This window comes from Branchiostoma floridae, chromosome 3 (assembly GCF_000003815.2).
Source record: "Branchiostoma floridae strain S238N-H82 chromosome 3, Bfl_VNyyK, whole genome shotgun sequence".
Lineage (NCBI taxonomy): Eukaryota > Metazoa > Chordata > Leptocardii > Amphioxiformes > Branchiostomatidae > Branchiostoma > Branchiostoma floridae.
The window spans coordinates 19,977,355-20,004,647 of NC_049981.1; the positions used below are offsets into that span (position 1 = coordinate 19,977,355).

Below are 27,293 nucleotides of genomic sequence, written 5' to 3' on the forward strand. Positions count from 1 at the left end.
TGTTGATATATTGATTATCTGGGAAGAAAATTGTTTTATTTGAAGCAAGATTAATCCAGACTTGATCAAGATTGTAAGAAAGGGGGACAGGTATTTTACATTAATCAAAATGAAATGCAACCTGCAGCACTGGAGGTAATAAGCCATCAATAATCTCATTATTATAATACTAGCTTTCACACACTGAATATTGTGTTCTGAATATTTTGGGAGTGATTTTTGTCAACCAAATTACAGATATTTTTCAACATGTGTTTAGCAAAAGTTGTCCAAATATTCTAGAGAATGTGAAGAAAGAAAGATGATAAAGATATTTAAGCTATGTTTGAATGAAGCAAGAGTCATTTGAAATAGTACATGCAGATGTGAGAAGTAGAAAAATGAAATGAGATTTCGAATAGGAGCTAGATACATATAATTCTTTACCGACCTAAGTTTAAGACTGGCCATACTGTTTGAAACCACATGATTCTGACCACAGGTATCAATTGATTAGACGACCATACGTCAATCATCACAACTAGATCTAGAGACCAATCAGATTGAAACTGTGTGCATGCCCTGAATATCATATAACAAGTAATGCAGGGACGGAGGGTCCCTCCAGTTTTATGCGGAATCCATGAACTGATCTGTCCTGTAACAAATGGGCTCAGTCAGCAAAAAGACTGGAGCTGTGTTGAGCTATTACATATTGCTGGCTTTGCGCTACCATTCAGCTTGTAATCCTATGCCTCTCTGCAAGTGAAATGTTCCACCTTGTTTTGATTCCACCAACCATAACAGAGAATATTTTCCAGGCCTACTGGCGTCACCCAGCCTGCCCTTCTCCCTTATTTGGTGACTGTTAGCGTGTAGTTAGCAGGGATAGGACCGCAGGGATACCAGCATTCCATCCTGCCTGGACCTGTGTTATTATTGAAAGTATGGCGGAAAATGATTGTGGGACTGTGAGTTTGTATTTATGGTCGCCAGAGCACCCCCAGGGGAGACGTAGACTCCATTTAGTAAAGAGCTGTTGGCTATAAGAACTCCATCAAGAGTGGGGGAGAAAGTTTAACTTTGGGTGATGAGGTCTTGTGGATATGATGATGAAGGAAAGGTATAGATGAGGGGGCGAAAGTCCTACTAGCATCTCCAACTGGGATGGCTGTGCGGGAGAGAAAGTTGATACCTGTTAATTCTGGTTGCAGAACACCTGTCTTGCTTTCACCCTTCTATTTCCATGGTAACTAAAACCTCAAATTCCACAATGATAACTAGTTTCCCAATTCAATGCCTCAGTAGTGTTGTTGGTATCCAATTTTCATCTATTTATAGGTAGAAATGCCTCAAGTCTCAAATTAGTCCCACCAAGTCGAAATTAAGATTTTGGAAATGTTTCAATCAGTTAAAGTGACTGTGGACCAACACACCTGCCTAACACATGTGAAAGAATTGTTTGAATGCCAAAGGATCTTAATGAGAAACAGTCTATTGATACATCTAAAATTGGGATGTAATACAGTATTATAACTAAGCTCATAATCTACGGTAAATAAAAGCTGCTTTGACCATCCGATTCTTACTGTAAATGGTCTGAAAAATAAAACCAGAGCAGTGGAAGTCTGGAGGTAATGAATCCCCTATTCAGCCATTATATTGCCCATTGGCACCGGTTATGGCTGCCCTCTGTCTTCTTGCCTATAAAAATGCCTGTCTCTTTGTTGCCACACCCATATGGCTATCTCTGATTGGGCAGGGGAGATGCATAAGTAGATATGGCTTGTGGTTATTGAAAGCTTCATGCCTATAAAGAGTTTGGTGAAGTTTTGCACACCAAGCTATATGACTATTGTGAGAAGAGGAAAACAGGCCAGCCATATCAGAGTATAAGACTGTAATCGGTGACTTGGGAAATCATTATGACCATTATCTTTGCTAGTGTACCTTCTCTCATAAAACTGCACACGACGGGGGGAATATTTGTTGGACGCTGACCAAGCCTGGTCACCACTAGCTGTGGGAAGTTAAAGCGGCTGACAGGTGTATCCTGATAGGATTTTGACAATCATCTATTCAGTCCCGCTGTTCTATGATAGAAGTTTGGCAGGACCAAAGCATTTCTCTCCAAGCAGAGGTTAGACTCTGGCTTGTTTTTGATGTCTTAACATTTGGCTGCTGCCAAAAAGGAAACCTGCCAATACAGAAGGCCCGACAAAAACACCTGAAATGACATAAAAAACAAGCCAGAGTCTAACCCAGATGTTTAGAGAGTACATTAAAATACCCACATCACCTCGCTGTTGGGGCACTCAGGTGGGCCTCATGATGGCCTATTTGAACACGACTTGAATGTTTTGTTGGTTTGAGATACATATTCTCATGATAATGTTGATGATGACAAAGGCATTTGTTTCACCCTAGCCTGTTCCAAGAGAAAGGACAGGTAATCTGGAACTGTGTGACAGTGGAGACTTAATTTTTAGTATTACAACTTAAATGCTTTACTTGTATTTAGCACTACCAAAATGGACTGTCAGACTTTGAAAAAAAACTGCATCACCAATTGCTGTGTTCAGCTGAAGATAATGCATTGACATTTGCAAGATTACCAAGCCCACAATATTACTTGCTAATGAGCAGGTTATAACAATTCATCTCTTTACTAAGTAGGTCACATTGTGAAATGGCGATGAGGATGTCACCACATTGTCAGAGAGCATTTTGTCATGCTGCCAACATGGAATAGAGATGATGATCAAATGCATAGACAAGGCAAATGTATCTAAAAAAGGCTGTCTCCAGATCCTGTCCCAGGACAAAAATTTATTTGTTGGGAACTTGGGATGGAAAAGAATGTTACCCATCTTTAAAAAAAAATCCAGATTTCATGACATAAAATTGGTAATCTTAAAATGACAGATTCAAACATGAGAATGAACAAACAATTAGTGGGATGGGGAAAAAAATAAGTGCAGCATGTCCTGATATACAGTTTGAAAAGAAGCAGCAAGGTGGCAACATTTATAGCACCTGTTACTCTGAGCATGGAAGCTCTGCATGGTACATTGAATCATTCAAGTAATACTATGTGCTTTTTTTTACAAACAATAGACTTTTGAAAGCTGTCCTGGATGCCAAGTATATGTAGACCCTTTTGTGTCCTCCGGAAAATCTTCATTGTACTGCCAGGTGCACAAATGCACCTGCAGCAAATAAAAAACGGAGTACGCCAAAAATAGTTACTCAAGCAACTGGATATGGTTTTGAAACGGTCAGACGTTTCGGATAGAATCCACTATCCTTCATCAGTGACACTGAAGAGATCTGGAAGAAACAGGTCTTTTATACTCTAACTATGAATGAAAAAACGGAGTAGTTTCTGTTTGTTGTCAATACAGTATATTGCACAAATATCATTTGTAGGATGTGACTACAGCCATTGCAAACCTAGTTTCATTAAACTCAGATGTTATGATGGAAGGTTTGTTACAGCGCTTTAGATACTCAATATATCCATTCATATATTTTTGAACAGTGTCTACAAAGCTTTGCATTCTCTCCTCAGCTATAAAAGAGTGACTTTTCAGCTCAAGAGCCATTTAGTATGATACATTTCAATGAGTTGTCCGCAGAAGAGGGAATGCATAATCCAGTATTTCTTTGCCTGTATGCATCTCTTTTGAAATCTGATGTCCAAAAATGAGTTGTTATGAATGCAGCATGGCAGAACTGGTGATTATCAAGAGATAGCTGATCAGAAAATATCATGTACCTTCCTATTTATATATATATCAAAAGGTATTTGTTTTGAAGTGTTTGGGATAAGCAGATAACAGAAATTTAGATATGATATGAAAAAAAATGATTTAAACCTCATATGTCCTTAGTTTGCTGTATAACAACAGGTCTTCACAATTTGAAACTGTAGTACAAGTCCTAAAAACTGTCAGTTTGACTTAAGAGATAAAAATATGGGACAATATCACCAAAAAAAAAGAACATTCCCTCCTTACACGTTTTAGGAATAAAGGAAATAGAGAAAAATTGGTCCCAAACTTTACACTTCTATGTCTTGCACTGCTGGAAAATACTTACAGTAATGTCTGTCCCTAATCCATGGCTGCCTCCAGCTCTTAGATTTTGTCCATTTAATAATAATTCATTATTTTCCACCCCATGTTTAATTTTTGTTGGTAAATCTGTCATTTGAAGCTTATGAAAATCTGCCATGAGATTTTTCTGTCATTTCAACATCCCAACATTCCCTCCCAGGATGGATTAACAGGTTTCTCCCCTGATACATGATCCTCTGTGCTTGCAGCTTGTGTTGTCTGGTGTTTTTGTGCTGCCCACCAAAAGCTAGGGCCTCAAGTATTCCAGGCATGTCTGGTTGATACTTTGAGAATGTTCTGAAGGTAGCAAGTAGCTTAGGTTTCTATCCCTGCTCACTGTGTTTATTTTACCTCAGAGTTACACTTTGTGCAGGCTTGGCACAGAAGCAGCAGTGAGCAGTGGTATGTTTGCACTTCTGTAGTCCAGCCTTGTTGTGCTAGGAAAAACCCTGTGTACCCATCAGTTGAGAGCAGCCACGCGACTTTTACCTGTGCCAAATAGGCTGTGTTTTCAATTGAGGTGCTATGTAACTAGGATAAATCCAGAAGTCTGAAACTGATTTCTTTCTTTGTCGTGTTTAAACACAGGCAGTTTAAGGCCTGTGACACCTGTAGATTCTCAGTCGAGCAGTTATATGGCCATAACTTTTGATGTAACCATCTGTTTTCAACAATTTTTGGCCAGTTAACGTAATTCACCCATATTCAAAATATGATGACTAGAAAATTGTGCATCCTCAATATTTTGGGTTTAAAAAACCATTTTTTGGTAAAAAATTGGGATCCTATTAAAATGGGTCTGATCCCACTATGAAATGATTGTCTAACTGAGTCATATTTTCTGGAGTAATAGATTATATCTCTGTGATATCTAATATGCCCGGGGATCTTGCCGCTATACCAAGGTAAGGCTCAATTTTGGGGCAAAAACAGAATTTTTTGACAATTTTTTGGTATTTTTCGTACAAATATCAATACAGCCACGGAAATCAAAGATATTGCAAGAAGACCCGCTTGATTTCTGAAGGTCTAAGGCTTAATGAACCTAAATCTGCCCAAAACTCGTAATAAAACTGGTGCCCTGATGTGGGCAGGGGCCGACGAAACACTACTTACCCTACAAGAACTGCGCCCAAGTAAGACATGTTTGACTGTACGTAACGTTAACCGATAGTAAAATATGAATGTTTTATGTCTGTATCTGTTAAATCGCTGTTGCATCAATGCGAAATTTCGCAAGCAGTTAGCCTTATAAGGCATCAGTCAACTGCCATACAATCATTTTGGGCTAGAAATACTGATTTATAGCATTATTTTGCTGTTTCCTTGAAGTATGAGCGCCTCGCCACTCCACACCCCGGGAGGTCGGAACGCATGTTCGGACTGTACCACTTGCAGCTCTCGCGGGGGTGCCCTTTTGTTAACCGCCTCTAGTTATGCCGATATTTGATAAATACTAGATCAATATCTTTAGCATTCAACATTAATAAGTCTCAAGAAAAGTAGTTAGTGTGGCCCGTGCATCGTAAGTTCCTGTTTTCGCAATGTAACATTAGGTACTGACATTGGACCGTTCTAAAAAACGCTCCGGCCCGGCGGGGTTACCTGAGGTCACGCAGTGGTTCGAATTTCATGTTCGACCAAAATTGTCACAGGCCTTAAAGTGCCCGAGAACACCATGTAATACCAAAATACTAAATTTTCTGACAATTTTCTAAAATCAATACCATTATTTAACACACATAAACGTTTGTGCCTAATAGTCACCCATCTCCTTTTACTGAACATAGTACAAGCAGAAAATAATAGTTTGACTGAAGAACGACATCAACTCTCATTCAGTGATGTACCCTAACACCACTGCCATGTTAAGAAATAAACAGTGTCATCTAGGCATTCCCAAGAATGTCTCAAATACCTGGATATCTAAAGGGTACATACCTCGAGGGTAACTGATGCTGCATTCGTAGATCTCTTCAGTTTTATTTTTTTTCTTGATAGTTAAATGACGCTGTGTTAGGGTACCTGCCGACAGAATTATGAAACTTGATTGAAAAGTGGTCATCCTTGGACGTTTTATGAGAGATCCCCAAGGCTTCAGTCTTTTTCCATATGGCTGAAGGTTTTCTTGTGGGTGCCAGGATTTTTCTGTGAAAAAGTACAATGTCATGTACATTTATTCCTGGAGGTAGATATCAGATGGTGATAAGTACATGATCACCCTTTAGTTATGAACCCTTAAAGTTTCTGGATATCTTAGTATTTTTTTGTTGTTGTGTTGTTTGTTTCACCTATTTGATTTTGCCTACTTTAGGTTTCGGGCTTGCCAGCTCAGACCTTCCTCTATGAATTTCAGGTGGTCAGTAAAGAATCTAACTTGTTGTATGTCTGGCTTTAAGTTAACAATTTGTTTTTTGTGTGTTTGCCTCAGGTGGTCAGTAGAGTAGCAGCGCAGCAGGGGTATGACCTGGACCTGGGTTACAGACTGCTGGCGGTATGTGCGGCGCATCGCGACAAATTCTCGCCAAAATCGGCAGGTAAGCAACAGCAGTTTCTACCAACAGTTGAATGTTCCAAATGGGAATGTGTAGGGTCAAGTCAATAACCTACTAAAGATAACTATTCAGCATGACAATGACAATGCTGCCTTAGCAGCAGAAAGGCAGCTAGGTAAAGAAATGGAGGTACACTAAGTGGGTTTTAACCCCTTATGCATCATCGTTGTTGAGTTTATTGAGTTAGGGGATGTATAAGAGTTTTTTCTCTATATTTAGTATCTGACGCACATTTCCAGTTTGACTGATTTTGAAACTGCTGACAAGTTGATTTGAAGCAAGGTCACAGATCACTCAGCAAATACATATTGATTTGTCAACATTATTTATGCATTACAAACACACAGAACTACAAACATGCATACATAAGAACATTAAACATATATTTGGCATATCTATAATTGATAAAAATTACCAAACATTGATATACCTTTTATATTAATTTAAAAAGTCACATAATAGTTTGTCAAGGAATCATGTGAACTGTATATAATATTGAATGCATGATTAAGCAAAGTCGAAATACAAACCTTAATTTTTGGGAAAAAGAAACAAATGTCGTCAAATACCTGTAGATTTTGTACTTCAAAGGGGTTTAAGAGGTAGGATTTACGAAACAAGTTGTACAGAGGAAAAGGGTTAAAACAAGGATATTACGTAGCAACCATTTGATACATTTTGAGAAGACAGCTTACCAGACACATACACATGACTTCTTCAACTAGAACAGTTTGTTTTAGATGACCAAGAATTGGTCTCCAGAGAGCAATTCATAAGAACACTCTCTAATTATGCCAATTACGCGAAGATCTGCCTCGAGTTTTTAATTGGAAAATATCGTTTCAATGACAATTTTTCTTTGAAGATTGTGTTTATCCATCTGGAAGTGTGACTCTTGTGAGAAACACCCTATGTGTGCCCCTACCAGGCAGGACAGTTTCCAACAATGATTACAGATAGTGTTCATGGCAGTTTGAGACAGCCGGAGTTGGTACAACCAGTTTGTGGTGAAATGAGGTTAATTGAATAATTAGGCAGGTAAAGTGATGCATAGATTAGAAGCTGCCCTGCAGGTTTCTTATGGGTGTGGTCCCCTCACAACACTGCAATTAGCTATTCATTAGCACAAGCATGGAGGTAACAAGGTACGGTGTTTGTTTTGTGTGGTCTTTGGCTGTGTCAGAAATGATGTGCTTAGATGAGTATAAGTTAATGTGTTGTTTGTTGTTACATGCATCTACTGTTGTCAGTGTTGTTGTTATCTTGAACCAGCTGTGTACTGAACTGCAAACAGAACTTGGAACAGTTGAGTGTGCGGGACAGATTAATGTATCTGGGTCATTTTTTCATGGCTGGTAAACAGGCACATATTACACACCCACAGACTGCATAGATTTGTTTCTTCTTTTACTAGCAGCTTCTTTAGGGACTTTCTTTATCAGCAAAATTTTATAAAACCGCATTTAGTCTGTATCTCAGTAATATCTTATTAATTCAAACCTGATTTAAAAAAGATAAAAAGATATCATAACAGTTATGTGTTTAACAAATCTTTTCTTCCTCTTGGATTTTGCATGCATAGCTAACCATGCATGCTGGACATAACTATGTACATTTTATAGCCAAACTCTGTACATCACTTACAGAATTACTGTAGTGTGTTTTGCTTTGGAAGACTTTCCTTCAAGTCTTAGTTTAGAATACTTTACTTGAAGATTTGTCATATGCATGCACCAGGGTATTTGTACAATAGGTTTCTTAGCCAGTAGCTATTAGGACATATGCGCATCTTTTCAACTTAAACTTAAAAGTTAAGTTAAAGTAAAATATAAAGAAGCGTATCCTTTGAATATTGTGCAGTGTCTATATTACCCTCAATGACACACTAAGACTCATAACAGTAGCATGAACCAAATCCAGTCTATAATGTAAACTGCTGTAGATGAAGAAATGTTCGTGGTGGTTTTATGTTTTCGGTTTTCTCTACGGCTGCTTTAGCATGAACTCAAAACCAGCGCGAACGTTTTTTCACTACGGTATGTGCCTACAGTTTATGGCGCTACCGCTAACTTAAAACCACTGCAAATACACTTGCTACCGTGAAATTAAATTCCTGTGAACTTAGATACATTTACAGTACTTGCATTGTAGGAAAAACACTACTATTTTTTATCCTTGCAGGAAACTATAACATTACTGCACACATTGAGACATCTGAAAGCGTAGTACTCCATGGTGTCATCTGTGTTGTTCCTGAGTAATGTACTCGCTTATGTGTAAACACCTCACAATCCCATTGTAGTAAGCCCATGCATATTTCATCGAGCATACAGAAGTGTGTGGATGAGACTTAAAACCTTCCTTGGGATTTAACTGAAGAACTTCTTCCACATTATACTTGGCTATATGGAGATTACAGAAGATAGGGGAGGAGGTTGGTGATACAGGATTTGATTCTTGAAAATACTTTTTCAGTCACAGATACACTTCAGGGAAAAAATGCTGTATGCTACCTGTGATTGTTTCTAGTAGTCATCTATTCCTGTTCTAAAATATTGCAACTATCTCGGAAAAATTTGGCCGTGAAAACAGGCTTTAAAATGACTTTGAAAAATGACCTTTCCATCCAAAATATTGTTTCATCCCATGACTGTCTCTTGAACCTGTCCATTTGTACCTGGATGGAAAAACCATGTGTTGGAAAAAAATTTGCCTTACCTGTCAATAAGATCTGAGCTTTATGACAAGAAACTGAATGATAATGTGATTTCATAAGCTTTCAATGACAGAGTAAACAACGAAAATCAACAATATTTGCTCTCAAACAGTGAGTGGAAAAAAAATTCATGCTGGAGACAGCCCTGTTTCAGACGAACTTCAGTTGCTCACATGGATCATAAAGTTATAAACAGGTTGCATGAAACAAACCTGGTTACCCAAGGAGACAGGGTAACCTTTCTTGGAACGTTGTCATGCTGCAAATCAGGTCAATTCTGATGCAGGACAGATGTCTGGTTCCCTGGGCCTGCTGCAGACAGTATGGTTTACTTAATGTCATAAGTCTCGTCAATCAATACTGATTATTGATCGAGTCATCTGTGGCTACAGAGTGGTGGCAATAAAGAGGCTGATGGGAAGGGGGAAACAGTTTCAGTTGTCATGCGGCTTATGAATTTTCATATTTAGGCTTTGAACAGGGAACTCTCTCGTTTCTTTGGGTTAAAATGTGATTCAGACAGGCTAGCGACTTCATGTCGAGTCCGCCTAACATATACCAAAGTGCTGACACAACCATTTTCCTGTGATTTGGGAGACGCTAATTATTCCAGACGTTTTTGATGTGACTGGAATCCTAGCATTTCACAGAGTAGTTCTTCTGTATGTTGCCCATGAGTGATTGAGATGTCCATGGAAGGAATGCAGTTTTCCAGGAGCTGAACCTTGATGGCTAATGATGGTAGAGGGTGTGCATGCTCTTTTCCATAGGGCATATGTAGCCTATTTTGATTCACCTTTATTTGTTAAGAAAGCCGTCTTCTTCACGTAATTAGTACCAAGTATGAGTAGCGAGGCAAGAAAATTTTTCTTAATTGCCTTCCGTGATTTTATTGTACACAAGTGTTTTCTGAATTTAGCGTAGAATATTGACATAGCACCCCATGCAGACCCTCATCATCGTACACTGGACAAAACTCTAACCTTCCCAAGGGTGTACCTGAGGTCAACAGCCTTGTGAAAGAAACAACAGCCTCCTTCCCAAGGCTAATCCAGTAGCACTTGTGAGTTCACAGAAATGTGATACAGTTGCTAGGATAGGAGCTGTTAACATCAGTGAAATGCCAGTGAAGGCCTGCAGGCTGGTGATTACAGTTCCGTGGCAGTGTGTATTGGCACTGAACAAGCCCTACAGAAATACGTGCGAATCGTCACAATAGAGCACATGTAAGCACAATGAAGAAACATCCTACAACTTTAATACTGTACATGATTAAATTATCGCTGTGGTTTTATCTTCATAGCTTTTAGTGTGACCTCTCCATCACCAAGAAAATGCTTATTCTGCCATCTGCCCGCCTACCCCTTTGCTTTTTAAAACCACCATGAATGCACCATTTTCATTTTCACCACAAACTTTAAGGCATTTACCGTATAGTTACAGGTGTTCACTGATCATCTTTTGAAGTTGAAAAGATTTTTCATTGGAAAGATGTCGTGTCAGAGGTTACTTTACACTAAAATGTCATCAAAAGAAGGTTGCACTTTTACCAAAATGCTAGGATTTCACCATCAACTCTTTGAATGCATAGACAGCTAGAATCGCAGTATTGTGACATCACTTTAGCACTTAAGAACTGGTCCAAACTGCCATTACAGATAGGGCTAGAGCATATAAAGAGTCATCCCAGCCTTTCAAGTGATGGGAAACCTTCAGGAGATAGAAGATAAGATAATTTAGACATTAGCTGATGACTTGGTACCTGTCAGTCCCTGGGGATGCCTGCTGACTGCCAGGTAACAGAATTTGACTGTTCTTTACAGACCATTCCTGTAGGTTTGTTTATTTGTTTGTGTCACACAATAGACAGATAAAAAAACAAGATGCATAATGTTAGAGGGATCTACGATACTAATGAACATTACACTAGGAGTGGACTGTTCACTCATAAGTCAAATTTTTGGCAATGATTTTGCTCTCAATACCACCACCAGCTGTCCTTGCCCATACCTTGTAATAAGTGAAATCTCCTTTAAGTCACTTTGTTAAAGAATGTCCTGATTTCGAATTTTGCGGCCAAACTTAGACTTTGTAAGAAACCTAACACATGTATTGTATCTGTAGAAGAAAAAACAATTGTCCATGGTCAAAGTGCTAATTGTTGTCAATGTCGGGAATTATAACTGTCCTGGGAACCAGTTCTGTGGGACAGATCCATGGTCTACATGGCAGGTTGGAAGATAAACATGTGTGCTTCAGGGCCACAGTAATACAGAGCATTCAGCAGGGTTGCCTACCGCTTTGATTTTTGTCTGTCCCATATAGAGTCCAAGACACCATACCGGTTAGGGGTTCTGGGCGCATGCTCCCAAAGACATTTAGTAAATTTCAACCTTTCGAAATTAGTTATTCCACACATTTTCATAAGGAGAAAGAAAGAAGAAGAAAACTTGTTTATTTTTGTCTTTAAATCTGTTATTTTGAAGCTTTAAATCTGTTAATTTGAAGCTTTAATAGGTTAATATGTTTTTATCAGTTCAAGTCATGATGTTCAGATTTACTTTACACTGTTGAAATTTTTGTCTATCCCAACAAGCAAATTTCCATCCAGGACAGAAGACAGCCTGGTGCTCAATCACATGAAGAGACACGTGCCTCTGTGGGTGCCTCTGTGGGTCTGTATCTGTATCAAGTGTCCTGTGTTAAGGCACTGGATGCTGTATCAAAACAGTAAGCTGGGACATTACCTGATGTTTAGGTTATATTCAAATTGACTAATCATTCATGAGTGTCTCCACTTCTGCAAGTTCTGCTTTGCAGGTAGAAGGGATGTTGTCTAAGTCGTGAATGGCATTGCAAAATTCATAAATGTCAGGTACTAAGATACATTTTGTAAATTTGTTTATTTTTCAAAATGTAGTGTAAATGTATGATACATCCATTGGTAAATAATGATTATGTCAATTTTTTTATTAGGATTCAAATTAATGATTCGTAATTAAAACAGGTCTGTTGCACATTTGCTGCATTCTGGATTTATACTACCCTCCTAAGTGTGGATCTGCGGTCCTTTTCCCACCAACATTGTACCCCCATGTCAGACTGAGTAGCTACATCGGATCTCCTTCCCTCTCAACAATGACAGCTTGTAGAGCAGCGTTCTGCTCTGCTTGTGCTTGCAATGGAAAGATGCCTTACACAATGGCTGAGGAGACAGCTGAGAAGGGGCAGTGACTAGCCAGCCAAAGCAGGTTAATGCAACCCATCATTGCAAGGGGCTCTGATTGCTTTCCTGATTGCCCACTGTGTCAAAACATGTTGGCCTACTTTTTAGCAGGAATCGGTATCTAACTGCTGCATTTTTCAATTACTTGATCCTTTCTGGCTTAATTCACAGATTAATTCTTTATGTTGGCTGTTTTCATGTTAGCCCCTCGAAAGGTTGCACCCTTGCATCTCTCAAATTCCACGAAGGAACCTGTAGAGTAGAATGTAAGGTAACAAAATGCTCTTTTTGTGTCTGATTTTCAATCTAAAATGAGGACAGCTTATCATTAACCTTCTAGTCACAGAGTAAGCCTTCTGGCTGCTAACTTGTGTTGATGGCAGAGTTAGGCAGCAGTGAGAAGGTTAATAGAATATTTGGCATGCCTTCAAGTTGCAACATTACGGATCCATGTTGGTAATTAACAATCAAAACTACGTGAATCATTAGAATAATGTGCAGATTGTAAGGCTTACTGTTCATCTTTGTTTGCGAACTTAGATTTATTACAATTTATTTGTTATCATTATTGGAAATCTCATTGGAAGTCAGCATTTGATATAAATTCTTTGTTTTTTTTTTACCAGTTGATGAGTTTGTGATAGATGAAAAGAGGGTGGAAAAGAGAGACATTGCTTGATTACAAAGTGGTTTCAACCACTCCTAAATGCACCTGCATCATGATGCCCCAGGGCAGAGGAAGGTGGTACCATTAGTCCCCCCTAAGCTATCCCCTCTTTCTGACCACCCAGATAGAGGTTTCCACAAAACTTCCATGATTTCTAGCATGGTTACCAGACCATCCTGCGCAAGAGAATAACTCTTCTGGCCAAGGAAGCAATATGCCCCACTTCCAAAGCTGGCATCCTGTCTCTAACATCTATGGTGTAGAGTCTCATTTAGGGGGTCTGGGGTAAAATTTCCTTGGGGGTGGGGTGGGTGGGTCATGTTGGCTGTAGGGTGGAAAAGCTTCCCTTTGTTGGTTAATGATAGCCTACCTGTCTTCCTTCCTTTCCCGATAGATTGGCTCATTCCACTTTTCAATGTGTACAAGGAAAATACTTCTTTGACTTGTACTCAGATATATTCATCTTGACATCTCGTATTTGATAAAGTTGGAATATAGAAAATAATGAGCAGCAAGACATCTCGAAGGCAAAAAAATGGTATACACATGTATACTGAAGTCACTACAAGGAAACCTCAGCTGTTAGAATTAGCTTAGATTGGACCACCATCCCTTTCATGGTACTAATTAGGCAAGCTCATTAGTACAGATGGCTCATTAAGAATGAATTATTTGCAGCTTAGCAACAATGGAGCATGTAGCAAAATCATCTTGACAGCTTCTGTGCAGGGACCAAATCGATCTGATGTTTTACGAAAAGCCAGCAGTGTGTAGAGCTTGTAGGGCTCCAGTGAATAGCAGATTGTTGCAAGTAGAAATAACAGAAAGGAGCAGGATTAGCAATGTTGGGAAAGCAGGGGTGATTTACTTAGATGGGTTAGTGATGTCGCTGTTTGGAACCATGAAAATCTCATTACAGTACTTTTGTAGACTTTTAATTTTTTTCAATGGCAGAGAAGGAAACAGTACTTCTTGACTTACAAGATGCATTCAAACATTGCCTTGTTGGGAAGAGGACCACACACAGAGGATATGGTTTAGGATGTGGTTTGGGCCGAGTCTGACAACTATCTCTGCTAATAGTAGTGTAGTGTCAGAATTCCAGTTGATTTCAGCTTAAATTAGTTAATAGTTCTTCGAAAGTTCCGACGGAAATGGGCCGATGCTTGTGTTATCCTTCAGTTGTGAAAAGAAGTAACACGTCCTGTTCATGTAAGTTATGACTCTGTAGAAGCTGTATATTTTCATCATAGAGGAGTTCGTAAGTGGCCTTATCAGCCACACTGGCAACAGAGAGAGACTTTCCTTTGCTGATTTAAGGTCATATTTGTTGCTGCCACAATGGGAAGTGATTCTTGGACTTGTAATGCGTGTTTCCTGTTTATCCTTCTTTGAAAACTGATACTGTAGAAGTGAGGCTTGTAGACAGTGAGCTGCTTGGAAACTTTTTGCCAATTGTGACATCATACGTTGGATCCTTGGTTAGAAGTACTGTAGTATTGACTTGTGGACACTGGACATCCCAAGGCCTGGATGAAATTAGTGCAAATGATATATTTGGAACAAGGTGATTTGTTTGTTTGCATTTTCTTATTTGCATTTTCTTATATATATATATGTATATATCCTATTTGTTATAATGAAATACTGGATACTACTTCTACTATACTACATGCTATTTGTTAGGACCCAGCCTTGCTCATCTTGAGTCACAGAACTGAGTCCTTTTCTCTGGCAGCTAACCCTCTCTTCTTGGCACCAGATTTCTATTTGGCACAGCATTAGGCAGCATGGAGAAGGTTGAAATCATGTGACCTGTAACCAGCCATAAAATGGAAGAGCCATTAACACAATGTGGCCAGCATTTGCAAGTCAAGTAGTGTGGTTTCTGAATCTCTGCCCTCTATTGTGTTATTGAATGGTTGGAGTGTTTTCAATTACTGTGGGGAGAAAGGTGAATGGATGAGCAAGAAGGACAATACATTAGGACAAGATGGACAATTAGGTGCTGAGTGACCACACCCAGGGTGGATACCTGTAGTGTCCAGTGAAGGCCTGCATGCATGTCCCTTATCTGTAAGGCATAGACAGCCTATATATTTATAAGAAGACGACCACATTGTGCATCATTGCCTTCCTTGATTTTAGCGTAAGTATGCTATAGGGGGTCTTTTGAATTCAGCGTAATTTAAAGTATTGTTGGGACACTGTATACTATATTTTTGACATCTCTGTGTTAGAAAGATAATAAAATATTTGTTACAGTACTTGTTTAAGAATTTGAAGTTACAATTTGTGTTCAACGTTATTTCAATGCTCTATTAGAGACTGTGTGTGTGCCAAGCCAAGTCAATTTACATGTAGGAAGATAAGGTGATATCATATAAGAAGGAAATATTATCGTTTGTTGAGATGTGAAAGTGAGCTGCACATTGAACAGTGTGCTAAAGGGCTATAGTGCCCTTGTCAGAGTCCTATGCCTGTGAGCTAAAAATGGAAACATAATAAACATGCATGTTAGATTTTACCCCATACAGATTTAGATTAGATAAGCTCACATGTAGACTAGTGTGACAATAACACACTGTCTAATATGGCTGCTTTGGGCCTCTATGCCTTCACAAACCACAGTTGTGTTTGATATAAACTTAATGAAATAGGAGATTACAAGACATGAGACAACAATTTATGCCCCTGGCAATTGCACATTACCTGATAAATATGCGATAGTCAAGCCTCTGTCATCTTCAGTAGGAATATGATTGGAGTTGTTTCATTGTGAAACATATCAGTTTGCATCAACTCACCTGTAAAAAAAACTATTCAAGATTAAGTTACGCAAGTAATTTTTTGCTGACTCATTAATGTAGGTATATGTTTTTATCATGTTCAAACCAAATTTTGTCAGACTTTTTCTTGCACCATGTTATTTTTTTCACAACTGTTTTTTTTTTTTGTTAATTTGTTTCTCATTTCTCAGTTTACACCTTGGATAAGTAGGCTATATAAACATAAGTAGGCTTTATGTTTGTCTTTCTATGCTGCAACACTGTCGCTACTTTTTGTTCACTTTACAAAGCACCAGCCTAAGGCCAGGCAAACGTTTGCATAATGTTGTGTCAACCCCCAACTAGTCAAAAATAGATCCTAATCATCGAGGTATAACAGCTTTTTGACGCATGACTTTTGGAAGGATTCCATGCTGCCTACGTGCGTAGGGCGTTTACGTCGCCTATAACAACGGATGATGATGTCATGACCAGGCTAGCTGGTTGAAATTTCCTCCCTGCAAATGCGTAGAAGGACTTTCACATGCAAATGAGGGGAGCTGATTAATATTCATGAGTCCCTTTGTGTGGCCTGACCCAGCAAGAAACCAGACAAAACCCTTGCTTGATCCTGTACTGTGTGGGAGAATCTTCCAACAATCACAAAACCATCAGGGACTAGTTAATGTCCTAGGATTTCCCTCCCTAGTATTACTGAGTTTTCCACCTGACCGTCCCAACAATCTGCAGCAAGATGGGGTAAGGAATTTGTCATTTGCTTCTTGTTGAAACTCTGGCCTGAGCTGTAGACAGGCCAGCTGATGCCAGTGATATGCAGTGGTAATTACACATGTACACAGTATACCCAGGGACCAAGCTTCTTTAATCTTTAAACAGCTCTGCACCAATGTGTAAGGGCAACAGGAGAAAGCCTGTGTTTGTCTGGATCTCCTGGCTTCCTAGTGGTTGAACCTGGTCACAAGGTTTCGGCTGTGCAATGTGGTTATTCCTCGTCAAGCTTTGATAAACTCATGTCACTCTTCAGGGGTCATTGTCCTAGGTAACAAAGGCCTCGGTGGGGAGGGGGGCAGTTACTGTGACGCATGGCTTTGCTGGTAGCTAGATTTGAGTGTTGAGAGTCGTGATCCCCAAATGTTGGTGTGACTTGTACTGTAGGAGAGGGATGGGGCATTCCTCACATACACCCTCCCTCTGATTCAATATGGTTGTGTGGTAGAAGTGGGGTCAGCGGTCATGGAGTGTTTGGGGGAACCCTAGTGGCCAGTTACCCGTGTGTTCCGGGAGCTGAAATGCAAAATCAATGCAAAGTAACACATTTCCTGCAAAGGGAATGGCACTCCAAATCCTCTGCTAATTTACTGAAGACAATCAGGATAGAAACTCTACACGAGGAAGGGAAATTGTAGTCCCTCCATGCAGTACTCGTGGGCCCTCCCCAGACAGTGCCGGTGACAGAACTTGTCTAATTTACACTGGGTGGCCATTTATACATGTGCAGCTGGATTGGAAGAGGCATAATTGGGTCTTACTGGATGTCTGGTATGCACTGGCATTTACTCACACATTGCTGAGGAAAGTGGGCAACCCTCTAAAAGAACAGAACACTCCACATTGTGAGTTCACAAAACGTTTTTGTGGTTTTTACTACTTGTACAATGTTTGATAACAGTTTGTTCTGTGTCTGTTTTATATACTGGTGTCTCCTACTGCTGAAATGTAAGCCTTTCATTTTCAAGCAATTTTTCTGGCTTCTTGTCTTTTTATTTTTTGGGCATTTTTTGGCTCACATCCAACCAGGTCTTATCACATTTTATCAACTAAATAACTCTATAATCAAATTAACCTTTGTGAACTAAGAGTGTGTGAAAAAAATGCCTCCATTGTAACTTTATCAGATATTTCTACTAAAACCATCATCAATTGAACCTTTTCATCGCTAATGACCACTTCTAATTGCTCAAAGGTCCTCAGGGAACCACTGGGAAAAACCCTTGCCTGGCCCCTCTGAGAAATCCAGCATGCCTATGCAAATTAGTCTGATATGATAAGGGGATCTGCCAGAGGGTGGCTGCCCAGTTTGTGTAAACGTGATGGTTTGTCACTCAACCAGGTCATTCAAAAATGGCCTTTCTTTACTCACTGTGGCAAGTGGGTGGATTAGCGGGGTGCTAACTTTAGATTGATTGTGTATTGTTGCTTATATCTTATCCATAGTAATCTTTCCTGTACAATTTCTGATGAATATCATATATGAGAACTCCAAGTTTCCTCTGTGCCATAACAGTCATGTGGTATTTCCCTTTTTCAGGAAAACCATGTCTCAGACATAATGAAAGATGGAGAAAATGATGCGTTGACAATTTGTCAAATCAGTATGGCTAGAGAAATCGTCGTAAACGTACCGGTATTATGATAATAGATGTTATATAATGGTATTTAGGTTAATAGATCTCCTCATGTAACTCAAAGTAGTCTAATGCAGTCTGTCTTTTTGTTAGCCCAGTTTGGAGTTGTTGTCTGTTTTAGACAATACACACACTTTTGCTAACACTAACAGCTACTGCAGTATGTAGACAGCACAAGCAGGTTAACAGGGTATGTTTATTAGCTAGGGTTATTATAATACTATACACTGAGTCCTTGCTGATGATGTACATTTATTATTCTTTTGTGGGTTTGTTTTAGTTGATCCATAGAATTTATAGGGTTTTTTTCTGCTGATTTGCCATTTAGATAAAGCATGCACAGTTCAAACAGTAGCTCAGTGGATTTACAGTAACTAACTGGGTGTTGAAAAGCCTGGCCTTTGTGTAAACAACTTGAGGCATCACTAAAAAACAAATTTAGGCTGCATCCAAAAACAGGCCATTACTAGTGGAGTGTTGGGTTTTTGAGTACCATAATTTTGTATATATATATAAATTTGATGGGAAGTACTGAACCAGGCAAAAATAAAGTGCACAAGTTACTCAAGATAAACAACCGGATAGATTTTGCAAATAGTAAGCCAGCTCTGCACTGAGTAACCATGTATTTAACCAAAGACTAAAAATTTAAGTATTATTGATATGGATATGTAAAGATAGGTGCTAAGGTAGTCATAACGAAGATAAAGAAAACTGCTCATGAATTGTCTGAAAATTAGTCCTCATTACAAATGCTAGCATTCACAGCTGAGGTAACTGGAGGCTACCCCTTGCCTTCATATGGATCAGATTGAGTGTGTGGCAAGGTCGGACGCCCAGGGTAATGTCTGTGGCCTTGGGAACCTCTCTTCCAGCGGAAGTCTAATCTAGTTTGTCAGGTTGTGTGACACCATGGGCTTGTCTGACTGCGCTGAGCATTAGTGCCTATAAATGCGCATAATTAGTGGTTGCAATTTTGCATGTTTCGAACATCATAACAAACAAGCAGGGCATGTGGTTTAAGTTTAGCAACTATCAGTATTACAGAAGCTGAAGATAGATTTGACGGCACCCTTGATAAGAAAAAATTAGAGATGCACACTACTTCCTGCCTCTTCATAGCAATGATAATGCTCAAATGATATTTTTAATATTTGTTCTGCACACTTACCATTGTGCTCCAAAACTGTCACCTTCTGAAATGGACAGGCACAGATGAGACTGTTTTGTAGATTTAAAAAAAAAAGTAGATTTCACAACACAGTGTGAAACAGTGATAATCTTCACACAAAAAAGGCGTTCCCCTACCCCTTCCCTGTACATATTTATGGCCCTGCGGTTTGTGGCTGGAAGAAGGAGGGATGGAATATCGATGTGGAACTGCTAATTTGGCTGGCACCAGCAATGTCTTCAGGGAAAAGGTCAGTGTAGAATTAGCCTGACCCTGCTGTCCATTAATCTACAGAAGCCAGGGACGAATCTCCCCATTCCAGCCTCTAGCTCTGTAATTGTGTAAAGGAAATAAAACTTCACATCTACTCAGACTACTGCTGTAAACTAAGAAAGTATTGGATATGGATGTAAACGATATTGTAATTTTCATTCATACATACTGGTAGTTCGGTTTCCCATGATTATTGTTCAATCCCCTCATCTGTAGATAATGCACAAGTGCCCATATTTACAGAGATAAAAAGGGAGATACCGTAATTGCATGTGTATTTATTTGAAATTCAGGAACACAATCCAATATATCTGTTATTTTGCCATGGGCAGAAGCAAAGTGAACTGCTACTGAGTGCTAGATTTTGAATCGTAAGACAGGATACATTTTGTTAACACTGTGTGTAAACCAGAGGTAAAAAAATTAGGAAATGAAAAGTGTACTGACCTTGCTGTTGATCTATGTTTGTTTGTTTGGTATGAAACAGTATAAAAATTATGCTAAAAATTGTAGGCATCTCCAAATAGGTAATATCATTCTGTCAGGTGAGGAGGTGTGACTTTCATCACACCAAATTCAGCTGGTGTTTAATTCTCTATTCTTGGAAGTGAAGTTGCTATATTTGACCACAGTTTGACGTCATAGCACACAGGCTAAAATGAGCTACATGCAGGTAGATTACCTGGCATCTATCCGCTTTCAGTCTTGGTATATTCATGATTGGCATCTGCTGTAATTTATTCATGTAACGATCTACTACAGGTTTGACCACCTATCTTTCGTTAGCAGTTGTATCCTGACTTTTAACAACTGTTCTCGAAGGATATTGCCCCACTCCCCATGCAACAACAGCCACCACTGTGACCAACATCCATTCCACATAGAATATGTAGAAATAAATGGAAACACAAATGATTGTCCATGTAATGTTCACATCACCATATTCCCCCATGAACATGTCCCAGTTGAGTTGCTAGCTGCCTGCTAACATTTGCATACATGATGTACACTTTCATATCTTTAAAATGTATACCACCGTTTAATTGTTGTAGATCATGTTAACATGTGTCTTAGCTTAGTACAACCTCACAGTACTATCTATGAATGAATGCAAACTCAACTTGTACATGAACAACAGGAAAATTGGTTTTGCATCTTGCTAGCTTGCTAATTTTTAGTTAGAATCGGGCAACATGAACCTTGCAGAAAGAACATATGTAATATACTTTTCAGAGTGTCTCCATGTTGTTGTTTTTACTTAATCAGTATTCATTTCATTCTGATTTCACCTCAGTTTGTGTGATAAATATCTCGACAGCTGCCATCAGCAGCCATTTTCCATGGTTTATCATTTTTCATGTCAGCTGCTTCCATGATAATATCAGCAATTTGCCTTAATGGGATTCTACTAGCCTAGAACAGGGAGCAAAGATACACCTTGTCAATATTTCATTACTATGAAGGGTTGTAGAAAATAAGCTTATCATGGGTTATTACAACATTCATAATACAAAAGAGTGACAACTATGACATGTAGGCATGTATTTACCAGCAATCTTTATGGAGACTGCATTAACCTATTATTTGAGCTTAAGTTATGACAGTATATTGGTTAGTAAGAAACAAAAAAGGAAATTTGCCTGTAAGTAACAACACAGTCTCAAGTTCTGAGGATGTGTTGTTATTATTCCTTGTTGATGGTTACCAAGGGGTCACTTGAACTTTGGAGCTGTTGTGGTAACATTTGCATATTGTGACCAAGTTGAAGGATCTTGTTTGTGCTGAGGTCCAAGTACTGTACTACAGGGCTTATTTTGGGATGGGGTTTTGTGCGCGTGAAAAATGTGCTCGTGAAAACTTGCGCGTGAAAAATCTGCGCGTGACAATCTGCGCGTGACAATATGCAAATTAGCTGATTCCCAAGGGATTCAAAAAATATTTGCAGTTTTAAACTTAAAAAGCTGAAACAAGATGGCATAGAATGGAATTAAGTATTGTATTGTTGCATTCTAGGGTACAAAATGTCGATCTGATTGATTTTCAAGTGATTTTCAAATGTTAAACCCGCATATGGCGCTCAGCCGGAGACAAAATTGCTGATTGACAGGCATAGTAATTGCTAAATTTCCAACCGTGCCAGACCCTGCCAGACCTGAGGTTGGCCTCCCCTAAGTACCTCTGGCTGACCCTTGGGGAAAGTGGTTTGTCTGAGGCCTTGCTTGCAGTGTGCCCGCCTGTGTGTAAAAGTTGAAGAAACCACCGTGTGTGAGTGTGTGTGTGTGTGTGTGTGTGTGTGTGTGTGTGTGTGTAAGAATGGGCTTGCCAGCAACAGGATTTTGTTTCTTTATTGAATATCTATGTCTGGAACAGAATCTGTCTCATACAACAAGAAGGACGAGCATAAATCAATGTACAGCTAAATTTTGTACTGACCAAGAAGGTTATAATTACCTCCTTGTTCTTACATACTAGTATGTCATGATGACGTTATACCATTTTGGTATCAAGCTATACAATCTTGGAAATCAAATACGTTAGCCTTCCTGACACGTGGGTTGTTATCCACTGTGTCCAGGACAGACCCAAGGTCACCCAATCCTCTCCTCCCACCACCTATTACCTGCCCAACCCCCTTTGTACAATTGGATGGAGTAAGGAAAGTCCTGTAAACAGCACAACTTTGGTGACATGTCAAGGGATTTGAACCCATGGCCTCTGATTTCTAGGTCAAACACCCTAAATTACTAAAGAATTTATCCTGAACACAACAGGACACCAAGTATACTATACTAATGGACTCGTAAAGAAGTGTAGGAGTCCAAACAAAATACGTCCATAGGTAGGCATTATTGTACCACAGGGGCATATATGAACAAACAAAACACTATCACAAGCAATTGCTAGCTTACAGTTTTCAAACCTGTCTAATACATGTACTAGTAATGCCATATTGCCTGAATAACAAGAAAATCTTACCAGTATAGAATCTTTTTACGAAATACAATGATAAAGGAGTATCTTCTAGACTAGGTTTTACATAACATGTGAAAATCAGAGACATTCTGTTATCACAAATAACAGTTACTTCATTATAGGAATGGTCATGAAATACAAGACTATCAGTTTCAACAGCTTGAACTGGGACCTGGGACGCATCCAAAAAATAATTACTCTATACAGATCATTTTGAAAGAATCCCAGAAAGTTCTCATTTACCATGAAGTGCAAGAGTTCAAAATACAAGCAAACAATACTACCTCCTTTTGTAAAATCCTGACAAATGACAACAATATCTACATACATGTATCTTTACTAAGACTTTGGAACATTGTCTCAACACAATTAGGAAAATTATTGACTGACTACATGCTGAACAACAAAAACAAGCTAAAGTACTCAATCCTCTCCTGCGGGGAAGATTCTTGCCATGAATCTGTCCCAGATTGTGCTTTTGAAGCTATTAGTCTTAGGCTTGAGGACTTTGTGTCCCTCCACCGCCCTAGGGTTTTTGGCGGACTGTCTTCGAATGATCGAAGTGTAGTCCCTGTCGACATGTTCATTCTGCAATGAAATAATAGAGACAATGAAAAAGATTATCAAAACATCACATAGATCTGAAATATTTTCAGCTACTCCAGTCCAAACAATTTACACCAAAGCATCATACATGTATATATCTCTGGTTTAGTTACACACACACACACACACACACACACACACACACACATACATCTTCAAAGTCTTACCCAGTCCAGGATGGCAAGATGGCTCCGCATGGTGTACTGGCTGTTGCCAAACACGATCCTCTTGTCGTGGTACTGGAGAAGGCTATTGTTGAATGACTCAACATAGTGGGTGTCTACACACTGGAATACAAGAAGAAAAATATTACACTCTTGGATGTACTGTATCATTTACTTTTCCTTCTTTCCTGCAATTATTAGTAATAAGTTAATTGCAAATTCTTGCTTCTGGGCTAATTGCAGATAACACGAGAGATTGAAACAGTGTACAAAACAAGATCACAAGTGTCTACTCTAGTCTGAAAGCTATTAGATCCTGGGTCATTTTGTTTCACTTCTTTTTCGGAGACAGTGGACGAAAGATCCCACCTTTTCTATTATGTGTAGGTTTTGTGATGTTAGAGAGAGAATCGTGTTCTTTTTGTCAGTGAATGTGAAGAAATTTGGGTGGCCTCTTCAAACAGCTCTTTTGTGATTGTAGAACGAACAGTTTGACATAAAATGTGTTTTGTCTTTCACCATGTTTGATGTGCATTGTTTGCACGTTCTTTCACACACAGATAGATTCTTGTACAGCCCTTTCTCAATTCCAAGATGGTGGGCACTAATTCTAATTTTGCTGATTGCCAAGCGTAGATCAGAATTATCTAATTCTAAGTATTTCTGCATGTAGCATTAGCTTATCAGTATAAATACTCACGTTATGACAAGAGCTTTGGATAAACATATCAGATTCTAGATCTTCTCATGGTACATATAGAAGACTGTTAATAATAACTTATCACTAAGTGAGTTACATGAATAGAACAGGTAGGAATGGCCACTACCATCTAATAATTCTTTGACAAAGTTCTTCAGAATCTATGACTATTAGAAATAGACTTATGTTGACACATAAGGTCATCAGCTTGTATTGGATGTCTATGAGAATCCATTTGCAACAAGCGTAGCCAGTAACGAATAGCACGCATCCATATATCAAAGTCTGAAGGAAATTTACCCAGCTAAAATGTCTGGAAACTCCAAGTATATTCTCACAAAATCGGTGGTGAAAAATTTCAATTGGGAAGTTGTCATATATGGGCTCTGTGCCCCAAAGTTCCATACAGGACGATCGGCTTTATACAGGAATCAAATATTCTTGGTAAGCACTTTGGTGAGAAAGACGAGCGAATTATTCAATGAGAGATTTCAAAGTATACATAGCATTACGAGCATTGAGTGAAATTTTGCCTGAGATCAGTCTCCCGATTATGTAATAGTCGCCCCTAGACTAGCAGTAAGAAGGTCCTATGTCCAATGTGTGTTGATCGAATATGAATATCTGATTTCGGAAGGAACGACCAAGGTTTGCTGAACATAATAACTTATGTTATTATATGTATTCTTTAGATTACTAGTAACTTGGAGTTTCCATTTCTGGAAAAAGGCATTTAATCTGTTGAGCGCTGCACATTCCAACCCTTTGTCTGATAAATATATCAGGTAATTATATGTTCGTATGTATTTGTATGTTTCCAAGTTATCGATGTGAAATTAAAAATTTACTTACGTTTACATAGTCCAGTGGCCATTCGTATATCGTTGATTTCTGTATCCATCGTGTCAACAGCTGTGCTGCTACCGGGTCCCTGATGGTAGTTCGGGTCGGCTCGTAGTTCGGGTCTGTCTTACATCGGGCCCCCGGATGACGGACATTCCCCGCAAAGCAGTTTCTGTGGTCATTCTGAAAAATGATGTGCATTTCGTTGGTGGGAATAATAGAAATGGATCTCCAGGCACCAATTCACTCACTGTAGCTGTAGAGTCTCTACTCAGCTAACATTTCACAGATAATGACAGGACACGGGCAAGGTGTACAGTATAAACAGGTTCATTATACCATAGAGAGTGCCAATCATTCATTTGTACATGTATGGTGTATTGAATGATTCCATGAACACATCCATTGAAACATCCGTAGTCTCCTTACCTGGTAGTGTCGGACAATATTGTCCAGGCGGAACCGCAGCAGGTCTGGGTCTCCATCGCAGGTCTTCATGGCCCAGTAGTAGTGTGTCTTTATACCTGCACCTGCAATATTTATGGTATATAAATATTTATAGTATACACACACACACACACATATATGAAACTTCAAATCCGTTCAAATATGCATAGTGCAAAACAGCACAAGGGAATTACATATCAGACATGGGTAATGCATTGGTAGCATACATGTAGGAACAAACTAATAATCATGGTACTGTATAACGTGTTATCCACAAACCTTTGTCAGACAGCTCAGGATGCCAGGTGACTCCTCGATTGACTGGCTTCCCCTTTGCAACCTTGACAAAGGATCTTGCCAAGTTCTTGGTAGCTACATGTAAAAGCAAAATAGTAACAACATTGATATTAAGAAAAATTGCAAATTCCTTTCCTATGGCTAATTGCAAACAAGAAGTAAGGAATTATGTTAAATTAGCATGTAATAATCTGAGGTGGACATACCATGCCATGTGTCGTTGCCGTTGTCTGTATATTGGCGGTCCTTCACTATCTTATTAACCGAGCCGTTCCTGTCATGGCCATGGAGATGGATGCTGAGCCCTGTAGAGTGAGACACAAGAATGTAAATATAAATTGAAAGGGTCAACCGGTCCGCAGTGTCAACCTCTAATTTGTTCATGACATGTTCTGTACTATCATTTTAATCAATAAATGCTACACACCTTTGGCATCAGCCCACTCATAGAACCGCTCTGTGCCAATAATCTCGTGGTTCTGCGATATCGGCTCATCTTCCTTGGTTACCAGTTCATGGTGAATCGCCCTGTGTGTGCTAGACCACAATGACAAAATGTAAATCTACTGTGACATATACAAGAACATAATTATATAATACATACAGACAAACAGGGGTACAGGCAGACAGACAGACAAACACCCAGACAGACATACATACATACATACATGTAACAACATAGTATTCTCCAAGAAGGCTTTGTGGCGGTTTATAAAACAGCGCACATGTTTTTAGCATCTCTGTTACTATATTTATAGCATTAGATATGTCATTAAAGAATATATAGATTGAACGATCATCAAGACTCACATGTGGCCAAGAAAGACAACATCAGAGTAGTAGGCATTCTTCCGCCAGCAATGACGGGCATCTGACAGCACTTTGAGTCCCTGAAAGTTGTCATCTTCTTCGGCAAGGACACTTCCAGTTATTTCCTGATAAGATACAGAAAGAATTGACAGAAATGAGTATGTATCATGGCAGTGATACATTTTGTATATTGGGAATGGTGGAAACACGCACGCAAAACTGCACGCACGCGCACACACACACAATCACTAGCCTCCACCAGGCCTTCCTACAGGGGTACAGGGATTGTACTAGACTCTGAGTCTGAAAAGAAATTAGGGAAATAGGCCAGGGGATGCTAAGTCCATGCTAAGGTAAGCATTCCAACTGCGCGGTCATCCAACCCCTCCTGGCAAATTATCTCCCTACAATAGCCAGCGTCAGTCTGATAGAGACTACCCAAACGGAGGTCAAAAACAATACTTCATTCCATGGTAGTCCAATAAGGCAACAGAAAGGAAATCTTACCACCTAGCCTGGACTGGTGATTTGGGTACTGTTGGTTTGTGGCTTAT

At 39.2% G+C, this 27,293-nt stretch overlaps 2 protein-coding genes across 2 annotated transcripts in view; one reads left to right on the plus strand and one right to left on the minus strand.

The window, feature by feature from the left end:
• The window catches only part of LOC118410962 (zinc finger MIZ domain-containing protein 1-like), a gene marked incomplete in the record, with an annotated part of 128,490 nt that overhangs the window by 65,939 nt on the left and 35,258 nt on the right, over positions 1-27,293 (plus strand). Inside the window, 1 exon segment of the mRNA XM_035812944.1 lies at positions 6,529-6,634. Coding sequence (XP_035668837.1) covers positions 6,529-6,634 — 106 coding nt within the window.
• The window catches only part of LOC118410964, a 5,968-nt gene continuing 720 nt past the window's right edge, over positions 22,046-27,293 (minus strand). The window contains exons 3-10 of the mRNA XM_035812948.1: positions 26,740-26,864; positions 26,357-26,466; positions 26,136-26,234; positions 25,912-26,004; positions 25,615-25,715; positions 25,195-25,368; positions 23,646-23,765; positions 22,046-23,460 (exon numbers count right to left, since the gene is read on the minus strand). Of these exons, the coding sequence (XP_035668841.1) occupies positions 23,296-23,460; positions 23,646-23,765; positions 25,195-25,368; positions 25,615-25,715; positions 25,912-26,004; positions 26,136-26,234; positions 26,357-26,466; positions 26,740-26,864 (987 nt within the window). The 3' untranslated portion in view covers positions 22,046-23,295. The remainder of the gene's footprint in view (positions 23,461-23,645; positions 23,766-25,194; positions 25,369-25,614; positions 25,716-25,911; positions 26,005-26,135; positions 26,235-26,356; positions 26,467-26,739; positions 26,865-27,293) is intronic.